Genomic DNA, 16,288 nt, shown 5'->3' on the forward strand with positions numbered 1-16,288 from the left:
GGACAACAGCCCCCGAAGGCAAATATAACGAGTCTCTTGCCTTCACACCAGAGAACATTGTTGATCAACCCAGTATAATGAATACCTGTGTTGTGTCATTACCACACAATATATTTGTATGTTCACACATGGTCAAAAAAGCTGTCGGGCAACATCTTAAAAGTACAGCATCAGACGATCCAAGCCTTTTTGACTCCACTCTTGAGGACAATGAAAGGGTAGCAGAAGTCCCACAGTATGACTTTCTGTTTAATGTTTAATTGGTGGAGGAACATCACAGAAAACTGAGGTATTATTAACTAAACTTACTTTATTCTAGGCCTCCTGCGCTAATTTGTGCTTAAATTAGATAAACAAAAAATACGTGTTTAAAACTAAGGATGTGTGAGTTATGCAGGTAAGGAAATGTGCAGACCTGATGGATATGGCCGTCTTAATTTTCTCCTTTTGAGAAATTGTGGAGATATACAGTTTACTGATCATCAACACAAGCTTTACTTCTTACTACAAATCCTAAAATCACTTTTGTAGCAGGTGCACTGACATTTAATTGAACATACATGAATGTTCAGGTTATTAATAAAAAGACTCCCAGCATTTTTTTCTAAAGGAAATGATTTTTTTTAATTCTTCAAAATACACCGTACTTGTTAGGTTTACACTTTCCATTAGTCTTTTTGTACATATTTTGCATTTTATTCTTTATTTGTGAAGTACTATCAATGCATAACTTTTAATTTATCGTACACAAAAAGAAGTCACTTCACAGCTCTTCCACCAAAATACACTTTTCTGTGGTAATAGATTAGATGGTCACAATGGCACCATCTAATGGTATTACCGTTGAGCCTTAAGGTAAAATTAGGTAAATACAAGGTGTCAAATGAAAATTAACAGTTCAAACTGTTTTGTTACATATCATTGCATCACAGATTATTCTCGTAAGAAGAAAACAGCCCATTAAGAATTAGTAAAAGTTTATAACAGAAATCATCTCCCGACTGTCCTTCTGTCTCCTCTTTGCAAACACCAATGCTTTGTATTATATCAAATTAATGGGACCCATGAAAGCCCTCATTGGTGCATTATTGCCCACGACAGCACAGACCTCAAACACAAGCAGAGCTGGAAACACTGCTTGCAGCTTTGGGTGAACCAGAGTAAAGCTACGACTTCAGTTTAACTGAAGCGAACGGCATACATAATTAAATTATAAAGGCTATCCTTTGGCATACGAGAGCAAATCACAGAACCACTAAGAGCACGCAAAGAATCAAAATCCCCTCATTTCCCCCTTGGAATGGCTTCTGGGTCTAGGTGCTTTTGGTCATGGTTTAAATAAGGAAAACAAATAATCGCATATTCCACCAGTTACCAAGCATATGACAGGGTCCGTGCAGCCCATGCAGATGAATGGGAATACTGAACCATGCTACTGCTTTTCAAAAAACAGTTTGGGAGAGTGCACATTCATTTGACAGTGCTGAAAGTTCAAGTGTTTTAACCTTTGTTCTCTTTACAAAGTACAACTGCACAAGTGGATAAAACCTAAAAAAACTCAAGAAACACCTCAAAGAAGAATTTCAGAAACAGCTTCTAGGCACACTCATTAGCATTAATATTGCATACCGTTCACTGTAAGTCAATCAGCTGAAGATCATCCTCACAGGCTTTGTTTGCAGGGACAAAAGCTAGTCTTCAGATTATAATACACAGTATCAGAGTAACAAAGTAAATGGTTAAATAGAAAATATACTTCAGTACTACAAGCTATAGTAGATTTATAACTATGCTGACAGAGGCTAGCAACATCTTTAACTAGATCTCATGCTATCATCGTAAAATAATATAATGCAGCAACATTAAAACACATTTCAGCAAAGACAATTTCAGAAGTGCAGCTTTGTGCAAGTTGTGGTGTAACGAACCGGTTCAGTTACTGTGTGCGTATAGGAGAGAGCGTGTCAGTCTCCTACAAGACTGACAGCACTTCACCAGTCAACATTTCCACTGCAAAACAATGGAATGACAAATACTTTAGGAATGCAATGGTATTCCTTTTCAGAATGAAAAACAAGTCAATATTAGTGACAGATATCCTATGCGCATATTTCCTAAAAACAAGATACCATGTGCAGCTTGTAGCGTGATCATTGTAATTCACAGCATCCAACCAGTTTTCTTAAACAGAAATGGAAAAATCTACGATTGAGGAATTCATTAACTTCAATATCTTTTTCATGTAACTCTTTTGATCCAATCCATTCCTTAATAATCCACATCCACTAAACTGAACCGTTTTTGTTTTGTAAAGTGTTGTAAAATGCATTTATTTATTTTTTAAAAACTTAAAATAAAATAACAGCCACCTTGACCAAAATGTGTATGGTTTGCAATATGTAGTCACCCTTTTTCGTCCTTAAGTTTTTAAAAATTAATTTGAACATTATCCCTGATATTCAGATTAACGATCTAATTAAACTCTTTGCAACATCAAAATTGTGCCGTTTTACTTCAATTTAAGGCTCTTGCAACAACTTAATACTTTTTTCACATTTCACATTATAGATGAAGGCTGCAGTTTTTGTTTGTACATGCTTAAAGATGACTTTACTGCTAACTGTAATCGTGAGGTAACCACTGAGCCTGAATAAGATGATAAAAAAACTGTCCATGTTTCCATTCTACACCTAGCTAGGAAAGTCAGTTCAGAACTGGGAGGGAAGACCGTATTACCGTTGCAGAACATGAAAACTTAGGTTTTAATTTTAACAGTAATGTTAACTTCACTTTACAGGTCAAAATGCATTGAAACTATACTAAGAGATCAAATAATTTACCGCATAAGGTAATTTCTGCTGTCAATCGTATTTAGTGGTCATGGGTTTGTATGTTCTCCCTGTGTTTGCGTGGGTTTTCACCAGGTACTCTTGTTTCCTCCTGCAGTCCAAAGACATACTGGTAGGTAGAGTTTTTCTGGGAAAACTGGCCCTGGTGTGATCTTGTTTGTGTCCATGTGTGTGCCCTGTGATGGACTGGTGTCCCATCCAGGGTGTAGCTTGCCTTGTGCCCATTGCTTGCTGAGACAGACTCTGGCTCCCCCACCAACCTGAATAGAATAAAGCAGTTAGAAAATGGATGGATAAAAACATAAAAGGAGGTTTCCTAAAGAAACCATTTTAGAAAACAATCTTCTGTAATTTTCTGTTCTTGCACAACTGCTTTGGAAGGACTTATTGTTTGCTCGCAGCAAGATACAGCAGATAGCAGGTCTCTCACCAGTGTGGCTTCAGGTTTTTGTTCTCTGAATTACTTCAAGATCACTTGCTTCAGTTCTAAATATACTTGTCCAAGGCTTTAGTTATTAAAATAGAAATGTTCATCTCTAAAACTGCAACATTAGGCTTCTCGAGGGAGAAAGGTTGCAGAACCTTGATCAAATAAAACATCTAGAGCATCAGTGGGAATTTTAATCAAATCAAGGCAAACGTGCTTTGCATATTTACTAACTAAATGTTCATGTGTACAAACTGCCATAAGGGATTCTGTTCCATCTAATTCCTCCTCCTCGTTGCTTTTTGAAACCCCTCCTGCTTTCTAACTGCTGTGTGTGGTACCAGCACAGAATGACAGTGTTCCTTCACCACACTGCAGCTAGAACATCAGTGGCAATGTCTTGCACTAAGCCTGATGAAACTGAAATCTTAGCTCAGATTGCAGGAAAAAAAGTCTAAAGATGCAAATTGTGCACCTAAAAAGAAGGTCTCAGGCTTTAACAAGAAAGCAGGACAAAATGACTTGCTACAAATCTGTTTTCCATAGCTTTTTGGCGAGATCCTTCATGGCAAAGATTGCTTGACCCGATTTTTAAAACTAGGTTTCCCCTTATTTCACAATTGCAGAATGAGGACAATACGCCATTTGCTGTTATTTAATTAGATGATGAAAGCTTCAAGCAAGGGCTTTGATCCTGACCATTTAAATCATGAGACGACATCAATCTCCCTGGTAAACTGATAGCATGCTGGAGTGGCACCTTCCAAATGCCTTTTTTTCTTTAAATGGGAACTGACATGGTGTGTATTTTTGTATTCCATGTCTGTTCATTCGCAAATCACCATAATGTTTCATTCAAACTACATATGGCATATGCTTGGACTTGAATGCATGCTTCAAGCAGCTGTTTGAAACAGTCTGGGAACTGGAACAGCACGAAATGAGCTGACGTTCTTACATACAGTATAACTCATAGGAAAGTTCCTGATCTAATCTGCACAGGTTGGATTCAATCCAGCGAAATGGGCCATCTTACTGCAGCTCAACGTTCAAACAAACAAAAAAACAACGAAAACATTCTGCTATGAAAATCTGCTTGAGAGTTGAGAGCACAATACATCAATGTTGCTATATTTCCAATTGAGCCGCACAGGGTTTCTTGTCAGCACTAAACACCACAACGGTGTACCGGGGCCGGTCCCGTCACGGGGCAGAGGGGCGGGTCTTCATGGTCGCCAGCCACCAACCCACCACTGTCTCGCTCCCCCTGTTCCCCCAGGACCCAGGTCTCAGGCCCTCGTCCGTCACATGGCGTACCAAGCAGCCACCCCCGCCAGCACAGCCACGCAGGCGGCCATCAGGACCTGCCCCATGGGGTGTCTCAGCAGGGCCACCGCCACCTGGCAGGCGTAGGACGAGCCCCCGCCTGCAGCTGGGAGGAAACAAACAAGGAGAGGTCGGTTCAGCTCAAGGCAGACTTTGTCTGAGCAAGGAAACGACCTTGATCCAGGCCAGGCCACTTCAGATCTGCTCCTTAACATCCCCTTTCTCTTTCCAAGAGGATTACATTCTCCAAAGGCAGATGAAGATAACTCTGTCCAAGCCCCATTCACCGGCTCTTACCCATCTTGGCGGCGTAGTATGGGCATTTCCGGATGTCTCCCTTCCCCTCGTACACCGGTAGACCACCGTCCAGGACCTCATCCTTTATCGTCTGACCAATTTTGTCCAGTTCGTCGAAGATCTGCAGGCAAAACATTGATTATGGCAACTGCCCAATTATCACCATAATTTTCAACAAACCACAGGAACAACAGTATCCCCAAAATTTCTGATGTATCTGTAGGATACTGATATGTCCCAATTTGTCATGATCATCCTCCCCTGACTCCAGGATTTGGGGGAGCTTTACTCTGATGGGACTATAAGGGAGAAACCCTTCAATCTTGGAAAGGTTTTCTGGAAATTCTTTGCAAAATCACCTTTTACTTCAAGATCTGACTGGACTGTAGTTTAGGGAAGTTTAAGCCTGCTGATGACCAGGGTTGCGCCCTTTAATTTCACCACTACTTGTTAAACATGAAAGATACTAAAGAACTATGCTACCAGTTATCTTCAAACATGGAAGTTTAAGGGTATAAATTTCAGAATGCATTTATTGGTATTCAAAGTTTAACCACAACTGGTCCTTCACTAATTAAAGATGTATGCAGACATTGTTTAATGCAAGTAAACTACATGATATTTAATAATAACTGTTCCAACAGCCTGTAAACAACTTAAGAAAACACTGTTAAAGTTAACAATAAATGGAGCCAACAACCAGGAGGGAGAAAAAAACATTCCCAGGAAGGGAAAATAAAAGTAATTTAATGACCCCTGTGGTCTAGCGAAACAGCAGCTGTCTGAAACCGATTATCACTGACAGAATTTAAAAACTACATGCAGACACAAGATCTAAATAGACTTTTATATAAAAAAATCCAGATTTATATAGGACTACCTATTTATACAACCTCAGGAATCCTGAGTGACCTACAAACAGCAATGCACGTGTCACGATGAATCAAAGCAGCTGTCCCTCACAAACAGTTTATCTCCAAGCACAAAGATCTGATCCTTCCAGGAGAACTGATTCGGGTAACAGGAAATCCTTTATACAGAATTAATAGCATTATTTTAACCTGCAGTGGACTTTCACACCTTTTACACTACACCTGAACATCAGGTCTCAAAATCAAGGTATAAACTCATGCGAGCTTAAGTCTTTTCATTCTTATTCGGAGTAGTGTTATTTCTGGCCTACTCGTGTTCAACCTTGTTCAGAGGTTTCAGTGCCATTTCTTGTTTTGGGACAACTGACGGAGACAGCTCTCCACGTGAACACCACAGGGTGACCAATCAGCACCTCGAGACGAGACTTTGAAGACGAGCACTCTCTCAGCTGAAGGACGCCCAGGCTGCCTCACCTCCATGTTAAAGCAGAAGGCCCGGTTGGCCTCCTCCACAATCCGCTCCTTGGTGTCCTGGTCCAGCTCCAGCTCGTTCATGCGGCTGCGGTAGAGCTGCTTGAACTCCTTGGCGCTGGAGATGTGGGCGAAGTGGTAGAAGTTCACGCCCTCCCCGGTGCTGGGCAGCCGCAGGGCGCGCTGGGCCACCTTCTTCAGCACCTGGCCCCCCGAGAGGTCGCCCATGTAGCGGGTGTAGGCGTGAGCCACCAGCAGCTCGGGGGCGCGCTGCCCCACCTCGTGGATCCTCTCCACGTAGCGCCGCGTGGCCTCCGAGCGCTCCACCACCTCCCGCCAGTCCTCCCCGTAGAAATACTCCAGGTCCTGGGCCAGAGCCTCCTGCCGATGCAGCTCCAGAGGGAAGTAGAGGGGGGCGAACTGGGGATGGGCCTTGTTCCTCTCCATCTCCTCCTCCAGAGCAGAGTAGGTGAAGTACAGGGCCACTGTTCCCAGCTGGAGGGGGGGGGGGGGACAATAGACATTACAGCTTGTCCTTACACACCAGTCTCAGAAGAAACTGCCGGCATTCCCTCTCCCGAGACCCTCAACCCTCCGCAACTGGCCAAAACAATTTCATTGACGACAAACTCTGTGCAGGAGCTGGGCTGACAGAACCTGAGCCCCAAACCCTTTAGGGAAGGAGGATTGAGCTCAAACCGCTACCTCCATGCTGGGTATCGGTTTCCAAGCCCTGTCATTTCCTGAGCTATAACATCTAGATGAACTCTTCAGTTATGGTATCCTTGATGACACATCTGTGACTGCTTCATCTGTTGAGTATTCCCCAAGATTTCAGACACTTAAAACTGAAGCAGAATAATTTGTCTTTGTTAGTTAAGACTTGTGGCTGTCACAAGACTTTTGTCCAAGATCAAGTACTGCACGTCTGTAGAATTCACAATTCACTCACAACCCATTTCTTTCATCAGTCCCATTTTAAAAAACAGGAAGATCGAAGTGCACAGAAATTAGTTAGACATCTACTTCATCCCGTCTTGATTTTTATGAAGTTCTTCAGTAATATTACTTATGCTCTGAACTCAAAACACATCAAAGTGATAGGGGATGTGCTTTTGTGAATGTCTAAACTAAGCAGGAAAGTTGTATGTGTATCTGGAAAAAACTTCTAAAAATGGATATATCAATTAGATGACTCGCAATTGAGGTTGGAGTTTTCATTTTAAATTTACATTTTGTCTAAAACCTTTTCACATTCTTTCAGCACATTTCCACAGTTCCACACAGACAGAGTGTTGTGATGTAATGTAACAGCTGTCTCAGCACATCTGTGCAACACTGCCACCGCCTAGCACAACTCTGAATAGTCTGACCACAACTGCAACCAACAGAGCAATGCAGAGGTCTGGGAAGATCTTCTTCAATTTAATTAGTTCATCTTATTTTTACTATACTCCTTTATGTCCTAACATGCATAACAGGTAGAATCACCTTTAGCAAAAATAAAGATAAAGGTCACTTTTGAAAAGACTTTTCCCCCCTGTTTCTTGAAAGACTGCAAGTGAGATCACAGTCAGAAGGCTTGCACAGCAATCTGTGGTGCTACAACAACTTAACTAGTAGTTGTGTTTAATTCCAGGGTGTTACATTAAAGAACAAATACAAACACGTGTTCCAAGTATGAAAACATCACTTGAAAGGCTGCCATCATCATCTGCTACGTACAGATCACTGAACTGATGGTGCTGAATGGATTGGGAGGGATCACATGAGTACATTACACAGTTTTTGTCCTTTAACAAAGAATTATTAATTAGAATTATAAGAATTATTTGACTTAAAAGAGACTCAATTTTCAGTGCTGATAACATGAGTTGCGAAGGCAGCACACTCCTTCCCGTAGATCTCACAAGGGAGAGTAAAACGTCCTTCCCTAGAAATCCCAACTGCCTGAACGCTCTGCTGGTGGCTGCTTGTAATCATCCTTCAGCTCTCGAAGGCAAGACAAATCTGCTCTCTCTGCCTCATCTGTGCTCAGACCCCTAATCTCTGCACAAGGTCGTTCTCTTAAAAGGCCTTAAAGCAATTCCAGGAAAAAGTGCCAGCCTGTCGCTCAGCCTGCTTAGCAGCTTACCTTGAAGAGCTCCTTGCGGATGCGGCCCTTGAGGAAGTCCTTGACAAACTGCGTGTTCTCCGCCTTGTCGTGGGACTCCTTGGTGCCCTCCTTCAGCAGCTCTGACAAGTCTCCAGGCCTGGGCAGAAACAGGGACAACAAGGTACACTCACTCTGTGGCGATGCCAAAGAGAGACCCGTTTCTTCACTGCTGCCCCTCTTAAAACGTGCAATCCCCACAGTGTGCAGAAAACGAATCATACGCCAAGTGATTAAAATGCAGTTGCCAAGACGATCCAGGGGTTTCACATCTGGGGACTGCACTGAAGGAGCCCTGCCCGTAAATCCAGTCTGTGATTATTTACATTACTTCTAGAACCTCCTTTTTTCAGGGATCTCGTTCCAGTTTCGCTTTCTCTAGCTGGTGATTCTCCACCAACACAAGGACTCGGGTTCAGAGAAGGACATGCCACCCAGATCTCGAAACAATACCATGACTGAAAGAACTCCACATGACTTCTTCAAGCGTATTCAACGTCACTTAAGTAGAAATATACCAAGGGCTTGACTTGATCTATGAATTTAATAAATAATAACCCTAAACTATCAAGGAATTGCAAAATGTTACTAAGCAACTTTTTCCACAATCATTTTGCGGATTCTTGGGGAGTCTAATTCATGATTCCTTCCCAGAGGACTTGGCACTCAGAACTGAGACCCTGGCTTTAATGAAGGCCCTCCACACAAGACTATGGGTCCATCACAAATGGTTTTTAACAAAACAGGATAAACATATAACCCATTCCAAGCCTCTTGAACAGGTGTTTATATTTAAAACAGCTCATAGAATTTTGAGATGAGGTCACATGCTACATCATAATTGATATAGAATGTTGATTTGTAGGTAAGCAACTATTCCAAACATCAAAAAACATTTCTAATCGAAAGAGCAATCGATAACAACTTTTACATTTTTCTCCTGAAACATACTTCTAAAAGGAAGGAAAACTCTGGATCTCATGGAGATTGTAAGCAAATCTTATTGTACTCCTATTAATGTAGCTCATTTGTGGTAAATTTAAGCAATTTACTAAGCAACTTCTCAAACAATCATTTTGCGGATTCCTGGGGAGCCTAATTCATGATTCCTTCCCAGAGGACTTGGCACTCAGAACTGAGACCCTGGCTTTATTGAAGGCCCTCTACACAAGACTATGGGTCCATCTCAAATGGTTTTTAACAAAACAGGATAAACATATAACCCATTCCAAGCCTCTTGAACAGGTGTTTATATTTAAAACAGCTCATAGAATTTTGAGATGAGGTCACATGCTACATCATAATTGATATAGAATGTTGATTTGTAGGTAAGCAACTATTCCAAACATCAAAAAACATTTGTAATCGAAAGAGCAATCGATAACAGCTTTTACATTTTTCTCCTGAAACATACTTCTAAAAGGAAGGAAAACTCTGGATCTCATGGAGATTGTAAGCAAACCTTATTGTACTCCTATAAATGTAGCTCATTTGTGGTAAATTTAAGCAATTTACTAAGCAACTTCTCAAACAATCATTTTGCGGATTCCTGGGGAGCCTAATTCATGATTCCTTCCCAGAGGACTTGGCACTCAGAACTGAGACCCTGGCTTTATTGAAGGCCCTCCACACAAGACTATGGGTCCATCTCAGATGGTTTTTAACAAAACAGGATAAACATATAACCCATTCCAAGCCTCTTGAACAGGTGTTTATATTTAAAACAGCTCATAGAATTTTGAGATGAGGTCACATGCTACATCATTATTGATATAGAATGTTGGTTTGTAGGTAAGCAACTATTCCAAATATAAAAAAACATTTCTAATCGAAAGAGCAATCGATAACAGCTTTTACATTTTTCTCCTGAAACATACTTCTAAAAGGAAGGAAAACTCTGGATCTCATGGAGATTGTAAGCAAACCTTATTGTACTCCTATAAATGTAGCTCATTTGTGGTAAATTTAAGCAATTTACTAAGCAACTTTTCAAACAATCATTTTGCGGATTCCTGGGGAGCCTAATTCATGATTCCTTCCCAGAGGACTTGGCACTCAGAACTGAGATCCTAGCTTTATAAGGCCCTCCACACAAGACTATGGGTCCATCTCAAATGGTTTTTAACAAAACAGGATAAACATATAACCCATTCCAAGCCTCTTGAACAGGTGTTTATATTTAAAACAGCTCATAGAATTTTGAGATGAGGTCACATGCTACATCATAATTGATATAGAATGTTGATTTGTAGGTAAGCAACTATTCCAAACATCAAAAAACATTTCTAATCGAAAGAGCAATCGATAACAGCTTTTACATTTTTCTCCTGAAACATACTTCTAAAAGGAAGGAAATCTTTGGATCTAATGGAGATTGTAAGCAAATCTCATTGTACTCCTATAAATGTAGCTCATTTGTGGTAAATTTAATTTCTAATCATTTGTAAGATTATTTTAAGTAAGTTAAACACTACTCATAATTTTCATTCCAGTGCAATTTACCTTCACCTAAAGTACTTATGTAGATTTCAATATCATCCATAGACAAAATATGTATATAAGAGATTAAATACTTTAAGTATTACACGACATGAACAGAATTTTTGCTCTGTGCCTAATGTTTTTTTTTTTAACTTTCAGAAATCAGAACAGCGCAGTGCTGCAGGATACTACAGCCTGCGCAGGACCATTTTACCAAACACCCGCCTGCGCGATTATTGTGTGGAGAGCCGTCACCAAAGCCAGGTCTTCAACTCAAAGAAAGCCAATGGTGGCAATAAAGTCCTCTGGGAATCAATCATGTGTCCCAGTGACCCCAAGAATCCCACTGCCATCAAAATGAGACTGAAGATGATAAAGTCTACTGGTGCTCCTCCTCCATCTGCAGCCAGTCCCTCCAGGTCCTCTTCTAAGATCCTGGACCCTCCTCAAGACCCAGATATGTTCCAGCACAGAGGGGTGCCCATCCAGTGTGGAACCTCTTTTGGAACAAACGGAGAGTGTAGGAGCCAGCCAGCAATCCCATGGTACTGCCTTCGCACTGCAGCCCTGGATCAGGCTGGAGACTCCATCTCCCGCACTCACTGGACAACTGCCTACAACTCATGTGGCTCCATCGTCCAGGCAGAGGTAGAGTCCAGCAGGAAAGGCAAACTGTAGTGGATCACATACCTTAGAAGTTACTACTGTCCAAGGGTTTTATTTAAATATTAATGGTTTGTCACAGCTGCTTGATCTTACTCATCTAATCTTTGGTTTATTCTTGAATACTCTGGAGAATTTACTTGAAGGTTTTAACTGTGCCACTGCGTTGTTCTGCGATTTGGGTGGCATGTCTTTTCAATTCAACCCTTTTGTCTGTCCGCAGATGGAGAACAGACTACTGAAGGAAGCAGTGCTGCAGACGAAGCCAACACACCCGCACATAACAGAGGGGCCGAAAGAAACTCTCGAGACAAAGAGAAACGCCCCCGTTCCCGATTCGGCTGCCGGCCACGGCTCCCCCAGTCATACCACATGTAGGAGCGATGAGCCGCTGCTCATCCATGGGCTGAGTGTGGAGGAGTACCGCCAGGTGTACCACTCCGTGGTGGAGCCCATGAGGATGAACTCCAAGGGGCGGCCCAAGCCATATAGCCTGGAGCTAGGCCGGCGCATCAAGCAGAGGCTGTGGGAGGCCTTGCACTGCCCCCGCTTACAGGAGATAGTGCACCCCGATGGACGCGTGCAGTTCATTAGTGTTACCACAGGGGGGCACAAGAGATACGCACCCCAGATTGAGGTGGACATCAGTCAGGAGCCCCTGCCTGTCCGAAATTCCTCAAGCCTGCCACCCCTGAAGAGAGCTAAGCACTGACCATCCTCTAACTAAAAACTGTCTATTGTATTAATGTATTAACTTCTCATTAAATTAAAAAAATTCCTAATCTTTAAAAATCTTGTCCTCCTTCCATTATAAAGATCACTTAACTAGTTAAATGTTTCCTAGGTCATGCATCCATTTCCTAAGTGAAATGCAGAGTGACATTTTAGCAAAATGAACATATGTGTCTTTATGCACATAAAACATTATCTAGTTTACAAACCTTCTATAATGCCACATGTATTAAACAAGTTCCCCTTCTCAGCTGAGTAAGTTTCTCTCCAGGTACAATAATCTACTAAAGATGTGCCACTCCTCCAATTGGCACAAACTCTCCTTTAGGGCATTGTGGAGTTTGCAGCACATTGAATTAACTGAGGAGCATATCTGAGGACCTGGAAGTTTACTCCCAATTAATTTAAAATGCATGGGGAAAATAATAATTGCCAATCGGGCCAAAAATACCAGTTTGAAAGAAGAGATCACATACGAAACCAACCAGTGCTAAAGTATTTCAAACATGTCTCCCAAGCTATCCAGCAAAAACATTTAAAAAGAAGTCTTCTTTGATGGTGGGATATTTCTGCACTAGCGTGTGAACGCTGTCGGCCGGTTCCCCTTACCTGACATTCTCTTCTTCCTCGTGGTCTTCATATGCCACACTCGACCCATTGGGAAGGTCCTCCATCTGCCCGGGGCCCTCTGCTTTCTCTGTGGGCATTGTTCTGTGTTGTGGCAGGCGTCGTGTGTCTCTTCACAGGGCTCTGCTGGAGAAAGAACAAGCAGCAGGTCAGGCAGAGTGTGTCAATTGTGGGGAACGCTGCATGTCAATCAGCTACTGCATACATACCTCTTAATCCACACTTTCCTTACCAAGGTCACCGCATAAGAACAAAATATAGATGGAGAAAAGCATAGCGGGGCTGGAATTTTAAAAAACGGGACTAAATGTTCCTCTTGTACATTACTAATAGCAAATTCGAAAACTCTCCTATAATAACCCTATACAGAACAGTTATCAAAACTCAAACTACAATAATGCTCTGCACAATCAGAGTTAGGTAACCAACTGGCTAAAAACACCTTGTCTAGTTATTCCAAGGAAGCAGAGCTTTTCTCCAGAATCCACTTTAACACTGAGGGTCACATTCCGCTGGGTTACATAGCTCCCACGCTAAAACATATCGAAACCAGCTGTGCAGCTTCCTTATTTTATAAAAAAGTTACTGTCAAATAGAAAAGAGAGAATGGACAATGACAAATCACACGCTTTACCTCCAGGAAAGATCCTTCGTTTATTATATTGCCTTGCATGGAAGTTTACACAAATAATTTTATCCTAATGGTTTTAAAAGAAATCTTAAGAATCCCAAATATGTACAACCAATCAAAAAAAAAACAATAGCATAATTTATACAGATATATGTATACAGATATACAGTATAGAGTACATGGAAATTGTAACTGAACGTCATTAGACACGTAAGGAAATTGTGAATATTAGAGCTATATCTAAGAAAGAGAATTATGTGGCATTAAAAAAGAAATAAAACCTGCTTCCTTCTTTCTTGAAATGAACAAGACGATAGATCCAAAGGAGATGACTGTAATCGGTTTGAGACTAGATGAACCAGTTATTCTGCGTTCGAGAGGGGGGGGAACATTTGTTAAAATAATACCTCAATTTCTCTGGAATGAAGAATCATTCAGGTTTCCAATTTAGTGGTACAGTTTCGTTTTAGTGCTACTGTTTGGCATGGGAATTTTTTCTCTCTCTACTCCAGTAGTAGTAACATGCTCACAGTAAAGTTACCACTTGTGCTCTAAGTAAATCATATTCCACAGCCTGCTTTTCAATTCAGGATCTTTCAATGGAAAAAATTCATCAATCTGTTCTCCTCCCCACTGGTAGCTGCTCTGTGGCGAGTGTACTGGAGCACTGTGGCTGTTGTCACATCATCCAGGTGGGGCTGCACACTGGTGGTGGTGGAGGGGATCCCCATTACCTGTAAAGCGCTTTGAGTGGAGTGTCCAGAAAAGTGCTTTATACGTGTAAGCAATTATTAACTTCATTTTGTCTTAATAAGACCTGTAGAAAAGGCACTAATGTTACACTAGAGCCAACATCCATCCATCGTCTAAAAGCTTCATCCAGTACAGGGTCACAGGGAAGCCCGAGCCCATCCCGGCAAGCAGGCACCCCTGGGGTGTCTCCCCTCACACTGGGGGGCTAGCTGAGTCAGCGGGGCGGATCAGGGACAGCGCACGTCACTCTGCTGAAAACAGGACAGGGGTCCCCCCCCACCCCGCTGAGACAAAGCAGAGACAAAGCAGAGCCCACCCAACCGCCCCCCTACTCCTGCAGTTTAACACGGTACAAAGACAGCCGCACCGTGGACCAGGGGCTGGAAAGTTCAGGCTGTTTGCGCTCAGCTCCCCATTGTGCACTGGCTAAAGACAGGTTAGAGAGTGTAAACAGCAATAACATGCTCCCAAGTTTCATTACAACAATTACAGTGAGTGTCCTTAGAGCTGTCCATGGGCACAGCAAAACCATCATTCTCCTCTGTTAAGATCCCTCACTTGCCAACCACAACAAATAAAATACAACCTTAATGCGTTAACTTGACTATTTTGCATAAACAAGCAAAAACAAATATTGGGATAAACTCTAGTCATAATTTAGGATGTTTTTGTCAACAACACTTTATTACCACAACAACTCCAAAAAAGGAAAATGTATCTTTGGGGGGTTTTGGTGCGCTATGAATCTACCTCCGTTTCTCAAACAGGTGATGAAGGCAGGGGCTTTCACCCGCTGTATAAAATCTTCCCATGGCGATGATCAGGTTTATACTACTCAACAAACCCCTTCATCAATATCCTAGTCATCTGCTGTGCCCCCAGAGACGACTTCATCTGTAAAAGTAACCTATAGACACCATTGCCTGGTAAACAACAGTTCAGTCTGCAAAAGCGTCTCTCGGGAAGGGCTGTATAGATATATACATATATCTGTATAGATAAAAGAAGGATCCAGCCTCTTTAACCCAGAAGAATCCAATTAAAACCAAGATTAAAGCCTAACTCTACAGAGCTACACTGAAAGCCCCGTCTACAATTCAGTGCTGTTTTTCCCCCCCATTCAAAATGAGATCATATAAGCAATGAAACACTAAACATGACATGAAACAAGCGTGCTTAAAAAAAAAAGTGCGACTTCAGATCGCTACATCCACCCCTCAGGGCTAGAACCCAAAGCTGATTAACAACAGCTTCAAAATGACCAGGTCGCCATTACTGTCAAGGAAAGGGAAACTTAACTCGGGCACTGCAACAACAAAGCAGCACCGGACACAGCAGGCTTTCTTCGCCAGCTGCGGCAGACTCACACGCTCCCCAGCTGTACAGGTCGCAACACACTTTCCCAGCGCACGCAGGCGACAGCGACGCCAACAAAACCGGTGGACATGCGGGGAAAACTTCGAGAACACACGTTTGCTATGAGGGGAGGACAGTCATTTGCGGCAGGTCTGGACACACCTAAATTTAAAGACAACACTAATTCCGACATCTCTCAAGGTGTAACTTAGCTTCGAGAGTGGTAACCCACGCGCAACCTCTTCTGGTCCCGAACTGTAAAAAAAACGGACATTCGTTACACGCGAAAGCACTGCGGTTACTACAACCCGCAAACCTCACCTGCATCTACTTTCCCACCACGAACGCGTATGCGTACACGTCGAGGGACTATAAACCCCTGTGTGTACGTTCTTGTGCGGCGACTTCAGCAGCCCTCCAACGTCTTCAATTAACTCGTAAAAACACTTCCAGCATCCCCACCAACTGACCTTCTTCTATCAGACCCGCATCGCAAACAGGAAATGACCTCGCTGCCCCCGCACCACGAGCTGCTGGCTGGCCAATCAAGCGATTCCTTTTCCAAGCGCCGCCCATGGGATATTCTCAGCCTCCGCAGTCAATATTTGCACAATCGCAGAAATCTCTTTCTCTCTCTCTCTTTGGTGGGGT

At 42.3% G+C, this 16,288-nt stretch overlaps 2 protein-coding genes across 3 annotated transcripts; one reads left to right on the plus strand and one right to left on the minus strand.

Annotated features, from left to right (window-relative positions):
- Positions 1-597: 597 nt before the first annotated feature.
- hmox2b (heme oxygenase 2b) lies at positions 598-16,149 on the minus strand. Of its 2 annotated transcripts, none has more exons than XM_088612458.1 (6): positions 15,959-16,149; positions 12,880-13,020; positions 8,377-8,494; positions 6,246-6,737; positions 4,900-5,020; positions 598-4,708 (listed from the first exon to the last, which is right to left on the minus strand). In XM_088612458.1, the coding sequence occupies exons 2-6, from the start codon at positions 12,975-12,977 to the stop codon at positions 4,581-4,583; spliced, it is 957 nt and encodes a 318-aa protein (XP_088468584.1). In that variant the 5' UTR covers positions 12,978-13,020; positions 15,959-16,149; the 3' UTR covers positions 598-4,580. The 2 variants fall into 2 exon arrangements, with proteins under 2 accessions (XP_088468584.1, XP_088468583.1); XM_088612457.1 differs by having other exon boundaries at positions 12,880-13,023.
- Positions 11,194-12,250, plus strand: LOC148645247 (uncharacterized). Its single transcript, XM_088613110.1, has 2 exons — positions 11,194-11,523; positions 11,762-12,250. The coding sequence occupies exons 1-2, from the start codon at positions 11,194-11,196 to the stop codon at positions 12,248-12,250; spliced, it is 819 nt and encodes a 272-aa protein (XP_088469236.1).
- Positions 16,150-16,288: the final 139 nt, after the last annotated feature.

The sequence above is a fragment of the Lepisosteus platostomus genome, chromosome 19 (genome assembly GCF_059453375.1).
Source record: "Lepisosteus platostomus isolate fLepPlt1 chromosome 19, fLepPlt1.hap1, whole genome shotgun sequence".
Taxonomy (NCBI): domain Eukaryota; kingdom Metazoa; phylum Chordata; class Actinopteri; order Semionotiformes; family Lepisosteidae; genus Lepisosteus; species Lepisosteus platostomus.

Excerpts from the sequence above, each read along its gene's own strand:
- LOC148645247 (XM_088613110.1), top strand. The coding sequence starts at position 11,194 with ATGTGTCCCAGTGACCCCAAGAATCCCACTGCCATCAAAATGAGACTG. Across the intron at positions 11,524-11,761 it reads GCTCCATCGTCCAGGCAGAG|ATGGAGAACAGACTACTGAA; the intron begins GTAGAGTCCAGC and ends GTCTGTCCGCAG.
- hmox2b (XM_088612458.1), bottom strand. The coding sequence starts at position 12,977 with ATGCCCACAGAGAAAGCAGAGGGCCCCGGGCAGATGGAGGACCTTCCC. Across the intron at positions 8,495-12,879 it reads GAGGAAGAAGAGAATGTCAG|GCCTGGAGACTTGTCAGAGC; the intron begins GTAAGGGGAACC and ends GTTTCTGCCCAG. Across the intron at positions 6,738-8,376 it reads TCCGCAAGGAGCTCTTCAAG|CTGGGAACAGTGGCCCTGTA; the intron begins GTAAGCTGCTAA and ends CCCCCCCTCCAG.